Source organism: Coffea eugenioides, unplaced genomic scaffold, assembly GCF_003713205.1.
Source record: "Coffea eugenioides isolate CCC68of unplaced genomic scaffold, Ceug_1.0 ScVebR1_1132;HRSCAF=1935, whole genome shotgun sequence".
Classification (NCBI taxonomy): Eukaryota; Viridiplantae; Streptophyta; class Magnoliopsida; order Gentianales; family Rubiaceae; genus Coffea; species Coffea eugenioides.
The window spans coordinates 1-24092 of NW_020861512.1; the positions used below are offsets into that span (position 1 = coordinate 1).

Here is a 24092-nt window from a genome sequence, read left to right on the forward strand (position 1 = left end):
ACTTCCAATATTGCATGCTTTGTCTGCTTAGCTTTCATACCAGACTCACTAGCCCCGTTACTTTTCTTGGGTATTACTGTGTAAATACTACATACAACCCTAACAGTGCGACCGGCAGCATTTACAGAACCAATCTAAATTTCGTGCTTGACACCCTTTCTTCAAATGCATCTCGGACGGACACCAATGGCTTCTATAATTTCAGTACTGGCAATGACCCTTCAAACAAGGTCTATGGCCTCTTTCTCTGTCGAGGCGATGTCAGCGCTGATGTTTGCAAAGGATGCGTAGCAAGTGCCACCACAAGAGTATTTCAAGAGTGCCCGAATCAGACGGCTGCTATTGTTTGGTATGACGAGTGCTTGTTGCGTTTTTCTGACCAGACAATCTTCTCCAAGGTTGATTCCAGAGTGGCAGTGGCTATGTACAATACACAGAATGTCACTGAATCGAACTGGTACAACTTCGTATTGCTATTGGGAAATTTGTTGTATAACGCTGCGGATCAGGCTGCAAATCAAACATGGGGCAAAAAGTTTGCTGTTCAACAAGCCAACTTTTCCGCTTTTCAGACGTTGTATGCCCTTACACAGTGCACACCAGATATATCTGGTGATGACTGCAAAGGGTGCCTTGAAAGTGCTATCAGAATCAATCTGACCCGTTGTTGTACTATCAGAGTGGGAGGCAGAGTGCTCTTTCCAAGCTGTAATATTAGGTATGAGCTCTACCGCTTCTACAATAGTGCATCCCCTGCACCACCGCCTATGTCAAACTTACATCCCTTCACTGGCGCTCCTCCTCCTAGTTCCACTAAAGGTATGTTCTGGAGTCTTGCTCTGACCATTTTTTTCCCCTAGTGTTAAAAACAGACTTGATTCTTACAATTTTTTTGTTTTTATTGAATTCTGGATCGAAAATGAAAATGAAAGGGCTATATTCGCATAACTTTATTTAAATCCAAACCTTTAATACATTTATAATTGGTGTGAATGACAGTAGAATTTGTACAAGGAGTAAATTTCAGCATTGGCATATAGTACAAAACAGATTTCAGCATAAGCACATCATACTGATCATGGCACTCATGATTTGTCATATATGGTAGAATTTTAAGTGGACTTATACTTCCTAAGACAGTAATTATCTACATATTTAGCCTTTTTGCAATCATTAGAATGGTAATTAACTATAGAATATATATTGAAATAATAGCGTGGTCGCCATCGTAGAATCCCATAGGTATGATAGCTTGATTTGAGAAACTGGGTGGGGCTTCTCTCCATTACGTTTCTTTTAGTTTTCCTTTTATTTATCCAATTGACGAGGTCTTGCCTTAAACCAAATTTAATAATCTAATTATCTCAAATTCTGCAAGTATATAGTTTGTTTAATGAGTATAGGAGGTATATATATACTAAAAACTCGTAAAAATTTGATTTTTTAATTAAAATTTGGCATTTTAGTCTATTATCATTTTTTTACATAGTTAGTGGTTCTTGGAATTCTGAAGAAGAAGAAAAAAAAAAGAGTTAAAATAGCTTGTTCATCAACAATATATGACAATATAATACAAGATGAGACCGAGAGTGAGTTAGGAAGTGATAAGTAAAATGTACTGTGTTTTTTTACGGCCAACTTATAAGTCAGACCTATTGTGCATGTATTTCCATGAAATTTGACCAAATTACCAATCAGATTTTAAAGTTTGACCATGTTACTAAGTAATGCTAAGTATTGATAATGGGGTGAGAGACTGATAGGATTGCAGGTTAATCATGCTATCATTGCCTAGATCACAAGAAGTAAGCTTGGCCTCATCTGAGCTACAAAAAGCCCTCTATGGTGGCACTTGTAACCTATTTTTGAAACTCCTACCAGCAATCGATTTGATTGAATTCAAGGGTCAATGGGTTCGATCGAATCAGACCGGTATTAAAAATCAGATGATGTCATTATGACGTCATAAACTTATATTAATTTTTAAAAATAAAAAATAAAAAATACTATTAATACATTAATTAGGTTCATTTTTACCTCATAGTCCTTGCATCACATCAAATTCTTAAAACACAATTGAGTTACAAATTGAACAAAATGACAAATCAATATCAAATACTTAATACGAATTTTAAATAAAAATTCAACAATCATATTTCAAATTAATTTGTTAACTTTTGTAAAGTTCAAATGCACATGCATGATAAGTCGTAAACAAAATTGACAATTATTTGTACCAAGTACAAAAGCTAAAGTTGCACACGAGAATTATAAAAGAAATTTGCAAGCATAATTGTAATTGTTCAAAACATAAAGGGTCAAAACACAAAATTAGAAAAATTTTAGACTTGGAAGGCAGTTGCCACCTACCTTACCTTTTGCCTTCCTACTCTTCATTCGGTCCAAACCCCTACCCCTCTCCTCATGCACCAGGTGGAAACATTTGCGTCTTTTTCTTCTCCTTCTTCACTTCAACTTTCAAGTTTCAACCTGCGTTTTCCCTTTTTTTTTTTGGCTCTTTCCAGTCAACTTCAATCAATGTTATTCGAAAATAGAAATTCACCAAATTAAAAAGGAAAAAATCAAAAATAACACGTATCAATTCATCAAAATCAAGCATGCATGCACATTCCATCACCAAATTACCAGGGGTCATCTCTGCATTCTTTTTTTTTTTTTCCTTTCATTTTGTGAATTTTCGATTTTTGTTTCTTTTCTTCAATAGGTTGCAGGATTTCGTTCTTCTCATCTCTATTATTCATTCATGAAGTTACTGCTCTTTTTTATTTTTTTTCATTTAGATCTAGATCTTTAGAAGTTGATAATGAAGATATATTCATAGATCTATCTTCTCTCTTCCTTTTTTGTTATTTTCTCTTAGAACTTTGTGCTTGTGATTTCCAATACATATTACCAAATTGTTGGAGGGATCAAATTAAGGCTCTAAAGAAGAAGAAAATTTTGGAAAAAGAAAAAGAAATTAGCAACGGGAAAAAAAAGCAAAAAAAAAAAAAGTATAAAACCAATTTGAACGAGTTTCTAACATGCGATTTTTAAAGATGACTCAAACCAAATAACTAACCACTTTCGTTTTGACTGATGGAGTCCACCAATCCGAGTTTTAAAAATAGTGCGTGTAACCATAGAGGTCCAACTACCAGCCCGGTCATCATCAAGCCTTTAAGGCTTGGTGAATTACCATACCTTGCCTCTCATCAATTACCATATTAAAATGTGGACTTGATTCAAAAAATTCAAGCAGGTGTATTACGTAACCGTTTGATTTGGTGATGGTTCAGTCCCTTCCGAATTACCCATGAACCTCTTTAGATCCACTCTTCCCCTAGTGTATCCTAGATTAGGATATACTACAATTTTCTGTCTCCGGAAAAAAAAAAAAACCATAGGGTCCCGGGTCCCTGATAATGCTATGACTGAAAGGGATATGAGCTCTTTTGCATTAGTTAACCTCGAGTCTCGACTGACACATTATACTTTGACTGGTCAACAAAAAGACAAGTTGAATGTTCCAAAATGCCCATCAACATATGACATTGTCCTCGATTCCCGGTTAATGGGCAACGGTAACCTCTTCCTTTCCTCGTTCCTTTATAGCAAACATTTGCCTTTAACCTTTACTTCACTAGTTACTGTTAGGACCGGTGCAAGAGTAAACAAACTAAAGTTAGAACAAAATAGGTGATATAACCGACCATATAATGATTAGGCGGTAGACACCAGCCATATAACAATTAAGCGGTAAAACCGACCATATAAAAGGATTATGGCAACTCAATAAAGACAAATAATAAAGCAAATAAAAGACACAGAAGATTTACGTGGTTCGGTCAAATTGACCTATGTCCATGGGCGAGGGAGGAGCAATATTTCTACTATGAAGAAGAAAAACAAAAGCTGTAGGAAAGTGGTTCCTAAGCCAAAATGGCACTTACAAAAGGTTTAGGAAATATTCCTAAACTCAAAATAAGAGAGCCTAAAATATTTGACTATAAATGGGTTAAATGACCCAAAAAACTAATAACCCATATAATAATTTCTTGAGTGGTGCACCCTTCTTCACCACTAAGCCCCCTTATTTATAGGAAGCAAACAAAGGAACTCCTAAAGCTTCTTCCGATGTGGAATGAAAAATTTTTGCCACAAAAGTCAAACCTTGCGGCTCAACAAACCTCCACCTTGGCATAATTTTGAGTCCCACCATCGACAATAGTAAACTTGCTCCACTTTCTCCATATAAGCCCCAACGGGCCATATCATGAACAATGAACACCAATCAAATCCAAGTACTCCTTGAACTTGTAAATTGGAAGAGATTTCGTAAACATATCGGCTGGATTGTTCTTAGTATTGATTTTCTGAATAAGGACTTTTCCTTCAGCAATGATATCCTCGAATGAAGTGATACTTCACATCAATATGCTTCGTCCTCTCATGATATATCTAATCTTTAGTCAAGTGTATGGCACTTTGACTATCACAATGAATAACAGTAACACCTTGATGTAGACTAAGTTCGCTAAATAAACTCTTCAGCCACAAAGCTTCTTTGATTGCTTCGGTCACAGCCATACATTCTGTTTCTGTAATAAATAAAGTTACGACAGGTTGTAGAGTAGCTTTCCAACTGACAGCACAACTGTCAATGCAAAATACATAGCCAGAAAGTGATTTTTTCCTGTCAAGATCCCCAGCGTAGTCTGAGTCTACAAAACCAATCAAAGTGTTATTATTTTTTCCAAACTTCAAACATGTATTTGAAATACCTCGCAAGTATCTGAGAATCCATTTCATAGCCTACCAATGTACTTTACTAGGGCAGGACATATATCTGCTAACAACACTGACTGCATGTGAGATATCTGGACGAGTACAAGCCATTGCATACATAACATTGCCGACTATATTAGAATAAGGAACCCGTGCCATATATTCTTCCTCTTCATCTGATTGTGGTGATTGAGCAGCAGATAGCCGAAAATGGCTAGCTAGAGGAGTAGATACTGGTTTAGCATCTTTCATGCCAAAACGCTCCAAGACTTTCTCAAGGTAATTTTTCTGGGTCAAGAATAACTTCCCTACTCCTCAATCTCGCTTGATATCCATGCCAAGAATTTTCTTAGCTGCTCCCAAATCTTTCATTTCAAATTCACTATTTAACTGCAGTTTCAAAGTGTGAATTTCTGACAAATTCTTGGCAGCAATGAGCATGTCATCAATATAAAGTAATAAATAGATAAAAGAATCATGATCTAACTTCCGGAAGTAAACACAATTATCATACATGCTCCTCAAATAACCACGATCCAACATAAAGGAATCAAACCTTTTATACCACTGTCTTAGAGACTGTTTCAGTCCATATAAGGATTTATTTAACAAGCAAACATGGTCTTTTTTACCTTCAATTTCAAAACCCTGGAATTGCTTCATGTAATTTGTTTTTCAAGTTCGGCATGTAAGAAAACTGTCTTAACATCAAGCTGCTCTAACTCCAAATCATACATGGCAACTAAAACAAGTAAAATACGAATAGAGCTATGTTTAACAACAGGTGAGAATACATCATTAAAATCAACACCTTGTACCTGACTATAGCCCTTTGCAGCCAATCGTGCTTTATACCTTGCATCTTCAACCCCTGGAACATCTTTCTTTTTCTTGAATACCCACTTGCAACCAATTATTTTCTTATTTGACTGCGACTTTACAAGAACCCAAGTTTCATTCTGATGAAGAAATTCAATTTCTTCATTCATCGTAATCAACCACTTTGTAGAATCATCACAAGAAACTGTTTCTGAATAGGTGGAAGGCTCACCAACTGCATCAATTTCTTTTGCAATAGACAAAACATATGCAACTAAATTTGCATATCTTTGTGGTGATCGAATGTCTCTCCTTGGTCTATCTCTAGCTATGGAATATTTCTCTTTATCAGAACTATCTTCAACAGTAGATTCAAGTTCATTTACTGGCACTTGATGAATAGAAGATTTGGTATGAAAAGGATCGGAACTGCCAATATCAAGTTCCACCTGCTTCTGTTTACTATCAGTAGTACAAGGACTAGAAGACTCCTTCTTGGAAGATAACATAAATAACTCATCAAAAGTAACATCTCTACTGATTATAAATTTGGGATCAGGACACCATAATCTGTATCCTTTCATCCAAGAAAAATGTATTTTTTAGCCCTAGGCTCTAATTTTTCATCATTCACGTGCATGTATGCTGGACACCCAAAAACTTTTAAATTGGAGTAATCAGCAGGAGTACCTGACAAAATTTTCTCAGGAGTTTTGAAATCAAGAGGTGCAGAAGGAGAATGGTTGACAATATAACAGGCTATATTGATCGCTTCTGTCCAAAAGTCGTTTGTCAACCCTGCATTGGAGATCATATACTATACTCACTCCAAAAGCGTTCTATTCATACGTTCGACCACACCATTTTGTTGAGGCGTCATCCTAACAGTGTGATGCCGAACAATTCCTTCATTTTTGCAAAATCTATCAAATTCACCTCCACAAAATTCCATGCCATTATCTGTTCTCAACCGCTTAATTTGTTTTCCTATTTGTTTTTCAATCAAATCTTTCCATTGTTTGAAAGTTAAGAAAACATCATTTTTATGTTTAAGAAAATATACTCAAACTTTCCTTGAATAATCATCAATTAAAGTCAACATGTACCTGGTACCATTTTTAGAAGGAGCATGAGAAGGACCCCATAGATCTGAATGAATGTAATCAAGAGTACCTTTTGTCTTGTGAATTGCTGGTAAACTGAAGCTGATTCTTTTCTGCTTCCCAAAAATACAATGTTCACAGAATTCCAATGGCCCGGTACTTTGTCCACAAAGAAGTCCTCTTTTGCTCAGTATGCTCAAGCCTTTTTCGCTCATATGCTCCAAACACATATGCCATAATTTGGTGATGTCTGTATCTGACAAAGATGATGTTAAAACAGCAGCAGCACCTGTAACAGTAGATCCCTGCAAAATATACAAAGTACTAGATCTGTGTGCCTTCATAACAACAAGAGCTCCTTGAATGATTTTGAGAACTCCATCTCCACCTGAATACCTGCACCCAATAGACTCAAGAGTGCCCAAAGAGATGAGATTTTTCTTCAAATTTGGAACATGTCTAACATTTGTAAGCGTCCTCATAATACCATCGTATATTTTAATCTGGATTGTGCCTTTGCCAACAACTTTACAAGCGGCGTTGTTACCCATTAAGACAATTCCACCTTCAGTTGATTCATATGTTGAAAACCAGTCCCTATTGGGATACATATGATATGAACAATCCGAATCTAAATTCCACTCATTGTTAGACCTAAAAATATTTTCTTCAGACATCCGAAGCATATACAAACTTTGCTTCAAATATAGCCAATTCTCGACTGTCTTCTTCATATACAAAGCTTTCAATTTATCCCACATAACCTTGGCCGAAGTCTCCGTTGCTACCTTCCGCAAAACTTCATCGGAGAGATTTAAGATTATGCTGAGTCTGGCCTTCTTATCTATTTCCATGAAATTCACATCCTTTACATCTTCTGGTTTGTTCTCGATTATGTGAATCGCTAGATCAACTCCGTCTTGAACAAGTATAGCCTCCATCTTGAGCTGCCACATCCCCAAGTTGACATTTCTGTCGAATTTCTCGACAACCGTCTTTGTTATCGTCATTATTACTACAAAATCTGTAATTTAAAATTTGTCTCAAAAAACTGGTCAAACAAATATGTAAGTCTCGTTAGCGGACCCCACAGGGTGAGCGGGCCCCACGGGATGAACGGGCCCCACAAGGTGAGCGGGTCCCACGGATAAACGGACCCACAGGATGAGTGGGCTCCACAAGATGGACGGGCCCCACCAGATGAACCTGTCTTGCAAAATATATCAACCAGCTCTGATACCAGTTTGTTTATTCCTGGGCCAGTCCTAACAGTTACAATCAAGGTTTGCAAAATGGGATCCTACGTAGGATCGATTTTAGTTTAATAGGATCGGATCATAGGATTGTAAGTAAGATTCCATAAAAAATTTCCAAATTAACTAAATTAATTAATTTAAAATTCATATACAGTTTTGTACAACTTTAAAAATATTAAATAAGTAAATGATTTATAAACAAATAACATTTTTTACCTATAGTTTGACAAGAAATAAAGCAACGGAACCCTAAAATGAAAAGAAAAGGTTCGAGCATCTTGTCTAATTAGAAATAAGAAACAACCTATCTTGACGCTTGATAGTAAAAGTATCTAGTACACATATATAGCTGATAGGCATAATTAAAATAAACAATCAAATTAGGCGTTACGAGTACTCGTAGTTGTTTTCGTTGGGCGACTTCTTTTGCCAGAAATTCTTTGAACTTGGACAAGGATGCAAAGACAATAGAGAATTAGAGATGGGAAATTGGCAAAATTTTGTGAAATTTTATTGGAATCTAGATAGGGCAAAAGTATGGAATGGAGATTGGGAAGAACCAAAGAATCTTTTTCTCTCTTCGTCTTTTGTGACTTTGTCTCTGCTTGTTTCATTCATTTGCTCCCGAATCCTTTTTTATTGTACCTTTTAATTTGTTTTTGAGACAAAAATTGTTGCAAAATTATAATTAAAGGATCTAATTCTTTGATAAATTACAAAAATGCTCAAAATATTTCCATTTAGCCCTACATTTACAAAATTCTCAAAAATTCGTAGGATCACAATGGGATATCGTAGGATCGTACGATCCTATATATGATCCTACGATCCCACGAACGATGCTAACGATCCTATACAAATTAAGGCAATTTTCGATTCTATATACGATCCGAATCGATTTTGCTGATCCGAATCTTGATAACCATGGTTACAATAGGGCTCCAGCATCCAAGCTCCATTAAGCAGCCAACTTTACTTTACACAACCAATCTGCTCATTGATCGGCCTCTAGTCGTTTAGAGCACAATTTTAGACTATTAAACTCTGTCGTACATTAAGTTTTCAAAAAAAGAAGATCATTTAAAACGATTCTTACATTTTATCAAATGAATTTTTTCGTCAATCACTTTTAAAATCTTAATTTTGTGTTCCTTACAAATTCAAGTTAGTAAATTTTGGTACAAACCTAAATTTTTGACCACTTTTAACTTAAAATCACTCGATGATTGACATGCAATAATTTTTTATATGCACAAAAATGTCAAATTTTATTTTTTTTAATGGCAAAACAAATACAAATTGAGTCAAATCCCACTTTTTTAGAAAAAAAAATGAATATGATTGAATAAAATCCTATATTTTTAAGGACAAAAATATCGATCGAGTCGATTATTTAATTGCAGATGGGTCTCACTTTTTTGCCCCAAAAAATTAATCATGTGTGGATCATATTCAGGATAAGAAATTATCAAAAAATTTAAGTTGAGAATTTTAAAAGTGAATAACAAAAAATTTATTAAACGAAATGTGAAAAATGTTTTAAACAATTTTCCCTTTTAAAAACTACATTACCTTTCCATCTAAGGAAACAAAAATGCCCAAATCTCATCTACCAGCATTACCATTACATATGTTCAAATTCCACAACTATAATACCATATATGTATGTATATACGCGTGACGCGAGTATGTATGTATGTCGGTATGCTTATGAAGCGAAGGAAAAAGTAGAAAGGAGAAAATGACTTGGTGATACCAGTCTCGAGGGAATTGAATAGGAATAGGTACGTTAAAATGAGGAGGTGGTTATGGTGATTGCAGTGGCAGTTGTAATAGATCTGAAATGGAGTAAATAAGGTTTGAGACGAAAAGGTGCTTTCTTCTTCTTCTTCTTTTTTTTTCCTCATTTTATTTTGCCTTTCCACACCGTTGGTTTGGTTATCTTGTATTTCTTTCTTCTTAGTATTGGTGCATCTTCCTTTACTTTATCTTTAATGTTTCTTCTCCACTTCTTTGTCTTTTATCTCGTTCGATTCTGATACGTACTTTCTTGTTCTTCTGGGGGAAACACCTATTTGCTAATTTGCCACCCAACTTTTCTAAATTTAGTAATTAATTATCTTCGGCTTTTTTGCTAGCAATTCTTGTGCCTAAAAACGCTATCCCATTTGTTTTGGTTTTTATTTTCCAAGTCTTTTTAAAGTGGGCCATTATTGTCATTTGATTATATCCAACGGTTGGATCTGGACAGCCGCATTTACAAGCGTAGTTGTAATTTGGTCCAAACACAGAGCTAAATTTGTAAATTACTGAAGCCACAGGGAAGCCAAGCTAATTACTGAAGTCTATTAATCCATAACTAGAACAATTGGTATGCTGGGATTGAAAATTGATCGTCAAAATTTTTTTCTATTTACCGTCAACATGGAGTATGTGAGACGAAAAGGTGGCGAAAAACTTTTAAAGCATACTGAATGAATATTTTTTCAAATAATGTGTTCTTGCGTAGCTATCCGTCTATGTAATGGGCTGTCTCGGAGTTACACTAATCCAAAGTTCAGCAAACTTGATCTCCTATGAGCTGACTTTTGAAGTAAATTAAACTTCCTTTAATCCAGGCAAAGGGCGAAGACCCCTACGAGCAGCTTTTCCAATTGCTGTCCCACTAATCGGGGTTGCTTTTGTGCTATTTATCATAGCTTTAGTCTTCCTGAAAAGAAGATCAGGGAAGCGATATGCTGCTATGGCACAGCAGGAGGCAACTGGTAAAGTTTATTGATTGCAATTACAGGAAACCTCAGAGATTTTTGTACTAATAGTCGCTTATCCCTGGTGTAGATGGAGTTGTTGAAATCTTTACAGCCGAATCCTTACAGTATAGCTTAACTGAAATTCAAATTGCCACAAATAACTTCTCTGTGGATAGCAAAATTGGCGAAGGTGGATTTGGTCGTGTATACAAGGTCTCTGCATGAAATATTTTGCTTTTGTGAATTTGAATATCTACACATTTAATATTTCAATTAAATTCTAGTATGCATGTTTACTCAGGGTGTACTTGGTAATGGACAAGAAATAGCTGTTAAAAGGCTGTCAAGGAGCTCAGGGCAAGGTGCAGAAGAATTTAAAAATGAAATTGTAGTAGTTGCAAAGCTTCAACACAGAAATCTAGTTCGACTATTGGGATTTTGCCTGGAAGGAGATGAAAAGATACTCATCTATGAATTTGTTCCTAACAAAAGCCTTGACTCCTTTCTCTTTGGTGGGTTCAATCTAGACATACTTATAGTAATTTTTTGTTGTTCCATGTGATCTTGTTCTATTTTACTTGACTTGCCATTTTATGGAAATGACGGACAAATTGCCTCTAGACAAATGTTTAATTGGTGTGAATTCTAGTTTAGATCCTTAAACCACAGACGCACTCAAACTTTAGTTCTTAAACTTTAATTTTGGATACTTCACCTCCTAATGCATCACATTTGTCACATATCATCACAATCACTCAGTCAATTGTCAAAACTGATGGGATAATGGCAAGTAATGATCAAAGTGGGATGGAATATTCCATTTGTTTTAATGATTTCATTAATAATTATACTGAAGTGGGACAATTTAAAACCTTTAGGGTGAAGTGTCCACAATAAAAATTTAAGAACTAAACTGAGAGTGCATTTATATGTTAAAAGCTAAAAATGTAATTTACCTATTTGTTTATGCTTTCTGGAATTATTGATTTAGTAATTCTCAATGCTAGCACAATATATTGTGTTTAAATTTGTTCAGATCCAGAAAATAAACGATCATTGAACTGGTTAAGGCGTTACAATATCATTGGGGGTATAGCAAAAGGACTTCTTTATCTGCATGAGGATTCTCGTCTAAGAATTGTTCATCGCGATCTCAAAGCAAGCAATATATTATTGGATGGAAATATGAGCCCAAAGATCGCAGATTTTGGCATGGCAAAGATTTGTGGAGTTGATCAATCTGAAGGAAACACAAATAGAATTGCTGGGACATTGTAAGTTTTGTGCCCATACTATCTTTTCTCACATAATATGACTTTGAATCTTTATTGAAAATTATCTACACTTCCATTTCATTGCCTCATTGGGGTTATCTTAGTACTGTTTATAACAATCATTGTGGCTTGCAGCGGTTACATGGCTCCTGAATATATGAGATGGGGCCAGTTTTCGATAAAGTCAGATGTATTCAGTTTTGGGGTCGTTATTTTAGAAATTGTTACAGGCAAGAAGAATAGTAGTTTCCAAAAATCTGAAGATTCTGAAGACCTCGTAAGCTATGTAAGTGCGAATTGCAAAACCTCTACTACTGTTTTTATTATTTTTCTGTGGTTTTGCACAATTGCAGTCAAGGATTTGAACAAATTGAAGTTTTTATGTGTGAACTCCTTATAAGTTGAATTATTTCAAAAAGGTTTGGGAGCATTGGAGACGTGGCGAACCTTTAGCTCTTCTGGATTCAAGTATTGGAGATTCTTTTGCCAAAAATGAAGTCATTCAATGTGTCCAATTAGGCTTACTATGTGTTGAAGAATGTGTCAGTAAAAGGCCTACAATGGTTTCCGTGGTCAATATGCTCAATAGTAGCTCTGTTACCCTACCAACTCCACATCGTCCAGCAGTTTTCCAGAGCCATGGATCGGAAAGCATTGTGGAAGAGCTGGAAGTTGAGCAATCTAATACCGAAAGAATTTCAATTCCAAGCTCTGTAAATGAGGCATCAATTACTGAACCATACCCCAGATAGGGGAAGAAATAGGCCAATTCTGGTTGGGAATATTGAGTGCATCACCAGCACCACATTGTAGTGTTTGTTGCATGACTCGTTTACCAGGAAGGTATATTTCTCCACTAGTGTTGTAAATTAGCTTCTTCACACTTGAGGATTTAAGGAAGTGCTTGAAAGAAAAATGCAAGTTGTTGTTGCACTATAGATTTTTTTTTTCTTAAAAAAAATAGACAACATGTCTTGAGCAAAGTTGGCTTTTATCACTTATATATAGCAAAGTCTGTCAATTATTTTTTCGCTATTTGTTGTCTTCTAGTATCAGAGCAAGAATCATAGGGTCATTGTTTAAAATAATACTTTGGTATAAACTTAAACTAGAAACTGTGATGGGAATTATCTGAAACAGTGCGGGATAGTAGAAGTCTTCACCACGAGTCAAATGCCTAGAACAAACGTTTCCTCCTCAAGTACCAAATTATGCAAGCAATGATTCCTCCTCGATGCCAACCATGTCTTGAGTTTACAAGTCAAATGCCTACAAACAAGCAATGATTGCTCCTGCAACATCAATTATGTTTTGTTGTCCAAGTTTTTGAGCTGCATATTTTGGACAAAAACAACTTGGAATATACACTTGAAGTAGTAAAACTATACATGTTTCGTAACAATTTACTCCGGGCAACTATTTATATAAGTAGGCTGTTTTCATACCAAAAAGAAAGTGAAAAATAGTGGTTGTCATTAGGGTTGTTAATGGGTTGGATCAACCTAAACTCGGCCTATTTGATCCGAATTAATTTGAGTCGAGCCTTGCATATTATTGGGCTGTAGGGTTAGGTTAAGGTTAAGACTCAATTAAATTGTGAGCTGAGTTTGAGTTTAAAGAGACCCAACTTGATTAAAACTCGACTTGACCTGATCAATTAAGTACATAAATAGCTATTTTTTTTGTTCATAATGATGTATGTTATTTAATAATTATATATTATAATGTAAATAGTTTATAACATATATATATATTATGATACAATAAAATAAATATTATATGTATATTATTTTTAAAATTATGTATTAATTGTGAATTTGGGCCAAGTTCGCATTGGGCCAAACTCTTGTATTTTGGTGAACTGAGTATGAGTTTTACACATTGAGCCTAGATACTGAGTCCCAAAACATGAAAGTGCTACTTTATTTTTATAAGCCAAACTTGGACTTGTCAAATCTAACTCGTAAGGCCCACTCGATACCCCTAATTGTGATGGAAAAATGAATGCATAATTTTGTTCTAGTCATCTTGGTGAAAAGTTTTCATTTCCCTTTAATTTGTCCAGTTACTTGTGGTGACAAGTGTTCAGTGGGCTAGTAGCAACCTTCATTAACCTGCAATCACTGGAATTGGCCCATAATTAAAACAAGGCTCTTCGAGTTCTCCTCGCAATTAGACTCTTAGAGCTCTTAGAGTTCTCCAATCATGGGATTGGAGAAACATTAGCAGATGATCTCCAACTTCATCCACCTTATGCCCCTCATGCTGTGAATAAATCAACAGCTCCTTAAGCTTTACAGCATTCCGCAGAAAAAATTTCACCAAAGTACTCTCCGTTGGCTTATGAAAGTACAAATATACCAGTTTGATTACCTTGAGGAAAGATAGATATCCAGGCAACAATTGAATTTGATTGTAGTCATCAGCAGCTTGCCTCGAAATTCCTGTTTAATGAAGTTAAACAAGGAAGACAATGAATAGGACTACAGGTTAAACATTAAGGAACCACCGAAGCACATAAACACAAAAGTTAAGGAAGTCTGCCAAAAAAAAAAAGGACTTTCAGGAGCGTGGAAATGGTAATCTTTATTTTACCCCAGCAAATGTAAGTGATTCAAGACCCGGTGCCATCTTCATGAGTGCTGCATCACACTGAATTGGAATGCTTGCTGAATACACTTTGAGGTGGGCAAGCTCATAAAAGAAAAGAGGAGGACATTGCGGATTCGCACCAGCAAGTACCTTGAGGAGATCGGGCAATTAGGCTAGCATTAGAAGGGCTGAAAGGTGAACCAACCTACTCCATACTTGAAACTAGTTTAGCTCAATAAGAGATTGTTTAGAATTGGTTCGCTAACTAATCAAGTCAAACTTGAATAGCATCAACTTTCAAAGTATAAAAATGAAATATTAGAATTTGTAGATAAGAAAACGCAACCTACTCGAGCTTGCCTTGGTAAAACCTAATCTGAGATCAGCTTGATAAATAAATAAAGCAATTCAAAAACAATTTCAAGCTTACAATAATCAAAGAAGTTTGAATAGTTTGATGTTTGGTTTGATTAGACTTATTTACAGCCATAAGCATCAGTCAAGATACAACACAAGAAAAAGGCATAGGGGTATTTTTTAGCAAGATCATGTACATCATGAAGCTAATCATTTATCAGAATGGCAAGATGTCTTAACTCATGAGTCATGATAAATCGTAGACTGAGCCTGTTACTTGCCTCTATATTCTTATCTACAATCTCAAATTGCGTGAATAATGAAAGGGAATAGCAAGAGGTAATTGCAAAATTAAATTCTGAAGAACTATAAATGAACAATTTTGCTTGAGGTGAGATTTAGAAACTGGCATAAAGGAGAATCTTTACCCGGACCAGATCAGTAGATAGTTCCAGGAAGCTGATGAAAGCAGAGAATCTTGTCAAGATCATACAGGCTCGAACACCTGTCGCGCTTCTTTGGTTAATATTGTCATTCATTTCAGGCTCCGAATACTCTAGAGATCCATCAACAATTTTTGATAGGCTAGAAAAATAGATATTGGCGAACTTATCAACACTACATTTGAAATTTGCAAGGTTGCCCCTACAAATCTCTTTTTTCCATTCAGTTGTTCCGTCATTTGCACGTTCACAGATGTTCAAAGATGGAGCCTGTCATCTCGAACCTAGCAAGCATTGGTGTCTGTATTTTAAGCTTATTCACATTCCTCCATTAGCAATCTGATGACAGAAACTCTTCAATGACAGAGTAGGTAAGAAATATGGCTAGAAGGGTCACCGTTCTGGAATTCAATATCATGGATATCCAAAGTTCGATGGTTTGAATTACATATGGTCATTGGAATTTTAAACTTGCAGAGTTTGAGTTTCAATCTCGTCGGAGAATCAAATGTGAAAAACCAACGGGGAAATACTAAGTTCCCTTCGTATGAAATACAAAGCCTCGGGACATTAGCTCTTAGAGCAGCGGTGATCCAAGTATTCAAACGGAATGGATCATAGGCATCTAAAAACAAGAGGTGACACTCTTTAATAGATGAATTCTTAGAAAGAGGAAGCACTCTGTCCACAAAGTCCATAAAATCTGTCTTTTTAGGCTCCTTCTGCCGCTTCCATTTGCCTCACTTGTGCGAGTATCGAAAACTCTTTCCTTCATCAAAGGTTAAGTTATAAATGGAAGTCCATTTGTACTCCCATTTATCAACACTAGTTCTAACAGCATCCTCTATTGGTAAACGGGATAGGATGCGACTCAAAACACTTTCGGGAAGTTCACTGATTCTATCTTCTTTACCGTCCAATAATTTCCTACTTCCACTCCACTTCTTTTCTGGTCCATACTTCCGATTTTTCAAAACCAGAACTAAAACTAGCTAAGATCACTTGGATGTTGGATTAGAACTTGAATTGGTTGGTTGGTTCCCTTGTTAGTTGGAAGATAGAATTCGATAATTCAAAGTTAATTGGGAAAAGGCAAGGGCTTCTTAGATGCAATTGACTCTAGGCTTCAATAATAATTCAATGTATTTGGTAACAAGAAAATTGAATTTTCACCTGTATTCCCCCTAAACCAAATAGGCGCATCATTTGAGAACTCAAAAGGTAATGCAATGGAGTCTCAGAAATTGATTATTGTGGCATCAAGTGTAGAAAGATGCTACAGCAGTGATAAACAAAAATGGCGTCCTTGAATCTTTCAAAAGATAAAACAGATTCTGTATGTAGCTTTATGGGTCCAGACTGGAGTGGAAGTTCATGCATCTGCTGCCAAACCGACTATGGCACTGTTTAGATAAAGTAATTGAAATAGTAAAGTTAGAGATCATCCCTTGTTGAAACCAGTTTTCATTTTTTTTTTCATTTTTTTTTTCATAACTTCACCTAACAGGATTATTCAGATGAGGCTGCCGACAACCGTGAAGGAACCAAATTGATGCCTGGAGACTTCTTATCTTCCCTCAAGGTAGTCACATTGCAATTTTCCTATTTCCCTTGCCCCTCGGAGAGTCCATCGGAGAAGGTATTGTTGGCATTATGTAGCCTTATACATGAGATGAGAGAGAGTTCTTGGGAGGTGAGAAAAATTATATAAGAGTTAGGTTTAGGTTCAAGTTGTTATAATCTCATAATAATCTTTTGTCTCATTTATTTTCATATTTATGTCATTAAATTGTTATATACTTTGAGACATGTTTGTTTCGCGGCTGGATCAAAACAAAATTGTTAGGGAGAAACACTTTTCATTATTTGTCATTAATTTGTTGTATAATTTGAAACATGTTTGTTTCGCAGTTGAACCACAACAAACTTGCTAGGGAGAAACACTCAAGAGATAAGAAAAATTATATAAGGGTTGGATTTAGATTCAAATTATTATCATCTCATAAAAATCTTGTGTCTCGTTTATTTTCATGTTTGTAGTTTATTTGTCATTAAATTGTTATACACTTTGAGATGTTTATTTTGCGGCTAGATCACAACAAACTTGTTAGGGATAAACATTTTTCATTATTTATCATTAAATTATTGTATACTTTGAAACATGTTTGTTCAGTAGTTGAATCACAACTTGTTAGGGGGAAACACTCAAGTGAGCTTGCTAAAAAGACCAAATATGTAAGTTAAGAACCTAATATTGATGAAAAAGGTTAAACCGCTGGGTTTTGGGCCCTCATTTACATATTAAGGACTCTTTCTCTCTCTCCCAAACTAACGTGAGACATAATTTTTTATTCATGAGTCTAATAATCTCCCTCTTCATGAGTAACAAGTTCTTTTTCAAGATACTTTAATACTCAACGCAATTCCACCATAACATCTATGTCATTTCCTCTACCAATCATAGATCCAATATTCTTCAACATCCAAACTGGATTTCAAACCCGGCCAATCCATGGCATACTTGGTCCAACAGTAGTCAAACTTCTTGGCACTTCAGTCTATCACCAACAAGATAAGCTCTTCTTCAAGCACACTTCAAATCTCAACGCAAACCCACATTAACGTCCAAGGTCATCGCTTCTCTCAATCATAGACCCACTATTCTTCAATATCCAAATTGGGTTCCAAGTTCCTGCCAACCCATGGCACACTTAGTCCAACACTAGCCAATCTCCTTGGCACTTTAGCCCACCACCAATAAGAGAAGTTCTCTGATCCAACTCTGAGAAAAATTCACTTGCCTATGAGTAGTCCAATCTCGCAATTAGAAGATTCGAGGAAACACCAGAGAGAGTTCACCAAAAAGACCCAGTATGTAATTAAGTCAAGAATCCATCATTGACCAAAAAGTTTAAATTATTAGGTTTTGGATCCTCACTTACATATTAAGAACTCTTTCTCTAGATTTCGAACCAATGTGTGTTGTGATGTAGTCTCCATAGTTTGATCGGTTGAACCCTTGAGTTAGGATTTAGTGGTGATAGCAATCTGTCCCAAATTTCAATGGGTTACCCATCCTTTAGACAGGATGGATTTTCCAGTTTTGAGATTGGGTTTGATACGAATCTAATTCCATTTATACCCATCAATTTGCCCATTTTGCCATCTCTAGGATTTAGTGTCGGCCCTTTATGTTTGACAATTGAAGGGTAAGATTGCTGATCGAATGAATCCCTAATATTGAGATAAGTGATGGGATGGTGTGGGCTGTAGTATAATCTAATAGGGGTTGAGGCTTAGTTTTATGGTGCTAGAAGATGTTGCAAACACTGGTTCGAATTTGACACATACAAGTTCATACCTTTACCCCTATAATTAGAGAATATTGCCCCACCGCTCTTCAACAAGATTTTAGTTTCTTTTTAAACATATTTAAGTAATATTATTCTTTTTTATCACTTTGTCCACTCCAAGAAGATTGATTAAAAATAATAAATAACTCATTTCGCCTCTCACATATAAATAAAAACCAATCACCAAAGATTCAACTTTATCTTTATTCTTCTTCTCACTCTTGTCCAATTTGCTCTCACCATACAAATCCATTCGAAAAGTTGCTGTCTTTTTTTTTCTCAACACATATAAATTTGTAAAAATTGCTAGCTCTCTTGTTATTTCACCTTCACAAATAGATAAAACTTTATTAAGAATTTTGATAGGGATTTAAAATTTGAAAGTAGCATAATTTAACATTTTAAATTTGCCCCCATTGAATTTTTTTCTAGCTCCACCCCTGCATGGCTCATGCTTTATATATAGAAAGATCAATGGAAAAAGCATGCCATATGGTGTGCAAATTAATAAAAAATTAAGTTATATTTATTAATGCCAGTGGAAGTTATTATAACTTTTATATTTTTTGTTGCAAACAAAAATACAAAAGAAGTATGATTCTTTTTTTTTTTTGGCCAAAGAAATAACAGACAAAAAAGAAATTATTGGAAGTTATTGAATTTTAGTAGTTATCTATAGTAAATCTTTACTTTTGGAAAAATAAAAGATGATAAAAAGTTTTAACACTAAAACCATGCCTCATGCTTTATATATAGAAGGAAAATCGTCCAAAATATACCTTCCAATTCGCCAGTGGAATTTTGTCATTCCTTAAATTTAAAATGGTGATTTTACTTTCCTCATAAAAAGTATAAGAGGTCTAATATGATCGAAATCACTAATTTCAACCACTTATGGCCTGAAAATAACCAAAAACTCTTTTAACAAACAATCAGGGCAAAAGTAAAAGCGACTATAGCTAAGGCAGGTTTAAGCCAATTTTTTTTTCTCTCTCTGTCTCTCTCCATTTCTTCTCTCTTTTTTTTTCATTTTTCCTTTCTCTTCTCTTCCTCAGCAAATCGTGGAATTGGAGCCTGCAAATCATAGATTTAGCTCTACATTTGCAATAATTACTTTTTTTTTGTTTTTTTTTTATTTGGTGTTGTCTTCGAAGTTAGAAAAATATGCAAATGTGAACTCTTCAATCGCCGTTTTAATCCTTTCAAGGTCTTTACCCAAATCACTAGAGAAATCATCCACAACAATCTTAATATGGGTCCGCCTGTCGTATTTAGCTAGCCCTGACTGAGTTCGACACATCCTTGGTCTTATCCAACTTCTGAGACACCCGGAGTAATTCAACCCTCTTTTAAACCACAAGTTAACAGATCAGAAGAAGTTCCTTTTCTTGGTTCCTTGCCTTTTCCTAGACGCTTGACTAGGAGCAGAAATATTGCAACGTTGGAAAACTTTTTTAAGACTAAAGTAACTAAGCTATAAGACTAAAAAATCCATGCTAAAGTTGGTCAATGGTCAAAGGAAGGACTCTTTCTTGTACCTAATAGTTGGGGTGGAGAGGGGTGTAAGGGTAAATATATATATTTTCATCTTTTATTTGTTCCTTGATTTTTAATTTCAAGAAGTGCAACTATTAAAACTTGTTAAAAATCTTCACAACTAGTAGGGTATTTTTCGGAAGCTAAGGTGGGGAGGGGGCAACGTAGCTCCACACCTGCCTCAATCTTAACACTTCTGCAGTTATCTAATCTTAGGCATTTAGGTTTGCTAAAGCTCCAATGTGGAGCGAGAGAATAGCAGTACCTTTTCATTCTTGAAAAATCCTTTGTCTTTTAAATTCTTTTGAGTTTTACAAAAATCTATTATTCTTTTTCCTGTTCGGGCAATCATAACTGTTAATAATGGCTGAAACAATACAAATTATTCCCATTTGATAATTTCAGCATATATGAAAATAAAATACTAATAGGTCCTAGAAGAATGCGCCTTATAATAATTACCAAATAGAATAAATATCTAAACTAGATTTAGCATTTTATGAACAACATGAACATGTGCTCGATAAATATACATATGATGTAAATTTGGACAATTTTGATAATGAAAATATTGAATCCAAATATAAAATTCTGCACAATAATTTCTTAGCATGAACAAAGAAACAATACGAATAGAAAAACAATCCTGAAAAGTTAAATTTAACATAAGAATTGCAATGAAATGCTAACAAGCAAATGGATTATCAAAATTGATAATATAAATGACGAGTTACACGCGTAGCTCTATTGTGACAAAGACCAACAAAGATCATAGTGGTCGCTCCTAAGGCATGAAAATTGTTTATTTTTACCTTCTGAGTTGCATCTTACTAATGCTGTAGGCACCCTTGTAAATATGTTCGAAAATCCAGCACAGACATGGAATTGGTCATTAAAAACTGGGTAGACGTTTCTTTCCTTTAAATTAATGCTTGTCTTATGATTTGTCCACTTAACCAAACACAAGGAACCGTAGAGAATTAAAAGTAGTGTGACAATGAAAATTATTGGAAAGTTTCAGTCCAATTAAAATGTGACAGACTGTACATGATCTTGTCCTAAATTACACATAACCTCCCTTGGTTTTTCATTGGCACATGATTCCCCTTAGATTTCAAAATATCCCCATAACGCCCTATGATTTCATGGGATATGATAAATAGACAGAAAACATCAATGGCTATAGTGATTGAACAGAAGTGCTCCAAAAATGCATGTGACGAAATAATGATATATACTTAATGTCCTGTATGATTTGTATGAATATCCATTTTAATCCTCTATAGATTTTGCATTTATCTACATAATTCTGCTATAATTTTATGTAAGATGGTCTGGTCATTGTTTGAATTAATGTTTAAATAAAGGTAATACTGGTATTTCAAATAAATATATTTTAGAGGTTATTTTTCCATCAAATTTCCACGAGGCTGTGTATCATTTCCCCTTTGAACTATATTTAGAGAACTCTTTCTTAAAACCAGTGTTGAACTACAATATAGAGATTCAATTTGGGTCAACTTTTTTTTATTTAAATTTGGGTCGAATTTATTCTTTAGAGCATTAGTAGAATTATAATTATCCTCCACAATAACGTTGTTTTGATGTTGTTAGCATCCTCAAATTTCCACTTCCGGCAAAATTCTTTAATGACGTATAGAAGTTTTAGTTACAGACTAGCCATCCGATGGCTCATTGTAAATAAATATATCTTACTAATGCAGCAGGCAACATTGTAAATAAATATGTTAGAAAATTAACTGGCCATCAAACTTGATTTGAAAAGCAGCGGCGGACATAAAATTGGCTGTCAATTGTGGCGAAATGGCTGGATATTTCTACACCATCAGCATAAAGATTTTTTTTTTTGTTATTTAGGTGCATGCTATATTTGTTAAAAATGAATTTAAAATTTGAATAAAATTTATGTGTCATGCATCTTATTAGTGTGAAATGGATTTACACTGACAATGTTTAGAAAGAATAATCCAAAGTTAAAACCAAATAGAGATTGAATTTGGGACGATTAGAGCACTAGCTTTTAGCTTGGTCTCCATTAATCTGTCACAATGACATTCTTCAATATTGTCAGCATTTTCCACTCCCGTCAAAATCCATAAAGGACGTATAGAGAGAATTCTGGTTACAGACCATTCAGCTGATGGTTCCCGTCCAGGCACTTCGTTGACCGACTTGCTAAAATAAAGTCATCCTAGACTACACGTTTTCCTGGCCTGTACAATTTTCGTGATCCCTCAACCAAAACTTTGGCTCCTATTTTACAACTGTAATTTGTGTATTTTTAGCCTTTTATTCTTTTGATCCCTGCCTGTGAAATGACCTCCAGAAATTTGTTGTTCCACTTCCAATATTGCATGCTTTGTCTGCTTAGCTTTCATACCAGACTCACTAGCCCCGTTACTTTTCTTGGGTATTACTGTGTAAATACTACATACAACCCTAACAGTGCGACCGGCAGCATTTACAGAACCAATCTAAATTTCGTGCTTGACACCCTTTCTTCAAATGCATCTCGGACGGACACCAATGGCTTCTATAATTTCAGTACTGGCAATGACCCTTCAAACAAGGTCTATGGCCTCTTTCTCTGTCGAGGCGATGTCAGCGCTGATGTTTGCAAAGGATGCGTAGCAAGTGCCACCACAAGAGTATTTCAAGAGTGCCCGAATCAGACGGCTGCTATTGTTTGGTATGACGAGTGCTTGTTGCGTTTTTCTGACCAGACAATCTTCTCCAAGGTTGATTCCAGAGTGGCAGTGGCTATGTACAATACACAGAATGTCACTGAATCGAACTGGTACAACTTCGTATTGCTATTGGGAAATTTGTTGTATAACGCTGCGGATCAGGCTGCAAATCAAACATGGGGCAAAAAGTTTGCTGTTCAACAAGCCAACTTTTCCGCTTTTCAGACGTTGTATGCCCTTACACAGTGCACACCAGATATATCTGGTGATGACTGCAAAGGGTGCCTTGAAAGTGCTATCAGAATCAATCTGACCCGTTGTTGTACTATCAGAGTGGGAGGCAGAGTGCTCTTTCCAAGCTGTAATATTAGGTATGAGCTCTACCGCTTCTACAATAGTGCATCCCCTGCACCACCGCCTATGTCAAACTTACATCCCTTCACTGGCGCTCCTCCTCCTAGTTCCACTAAAGGTATGTTCTGGAGTCTTGCTCTGACCATTTTTTTCCCCTAGTGTTAAAAACAGACTTGATTCTTACAATTTTTTTGTTTTTATTGAATTCTGGATCGAAAATGAAAATGAAAGGGCTATATTCGCATAACTTTATTTAAATCCAAACCTTTAATACATTTATAATTGGTGTGAATGACAGTAGAATTTGTACAAGGAGTAAATTTCAGCATTGGCATATAGTACAAAACAGATTTCAGCATAAGCACATCATACTGATCATGGCACTCATGATTTGTCATATATGGTAGAATTTTAAGTGGACTTATACTTCCTAAGACAGTAATTATCTACATATTTAGCCTTTTTGCAATCATTAGAATGGTAATTAACTATAGAATATATATTGAAATAATAGCGTGGTCGCCATCGTAGAATCCCATAGGTATGATAGCTTGATTTGAGAAACTGGGTGGGGCTTCTCTCCATTACGTTTCTTTTAGTTTTCCTTTTATTTATCCAATTGACGAGGTCTTGCCTTAAACCAAATTTAATAATCTAATTATCTCAAATTCTGCAAGTATATAGTTTGTTTAATGAGTATAGGAGGTATATATATACTAAAAACTCGTAAAAATTTGATTTTTTAATTAAAATTTGGCA

The 24092-nt window shown here is 35.3% G+C and overlaps 2 protein-coding genes across 2 annotated transcripts; both read left to right on the plus strand.

Annotated features, from left to right (window-relative positions):
- Nucleotides 1-43: 43 nt before the first annotated feature.
- LOC113754951 (cysteine-rich receptor-like protein kinase 25) lies at nucleotides 44-12946 on the plus strand (the record flags this gene model as incomplete). The annotated part of the gene is made up of 7 exons (XM_027299113.1): nucleotides 44-819; nucleotides 10585-10731; nucleotides 10805-10929; nucleotides 11018-11228; nucleotides 11753-11990; nucleotides 12126-12276; nucleotides 12410-12946. Coding segments are annotated over 7 exons (1981 nt in total), but the record flags the coding sequence as incomplete, so codon positions are not given.
- Nucleotides 12947-16679: 3733 nt separating this feature from the next.
- LOC113754950 (cysteine-rich receptor-like protein kinase 25) lies at nucleotides 16680-23451 on the plus strand (the record flags this gene model as incomplete). Its single annotated transcript, XM_027299112.1, has 3 exons — nucleotides 16680-16787; nucleotides 16890-17021; nucleotides 22578-23451. Coding segments are annotated over exons 1-3 (1114 nt in total), but the record flags the coding sequence as incomplete, so codon positions are not given.
- Between the last annotated feature and the right edge of the window lie 641 nt (nucleotides 23452-24092).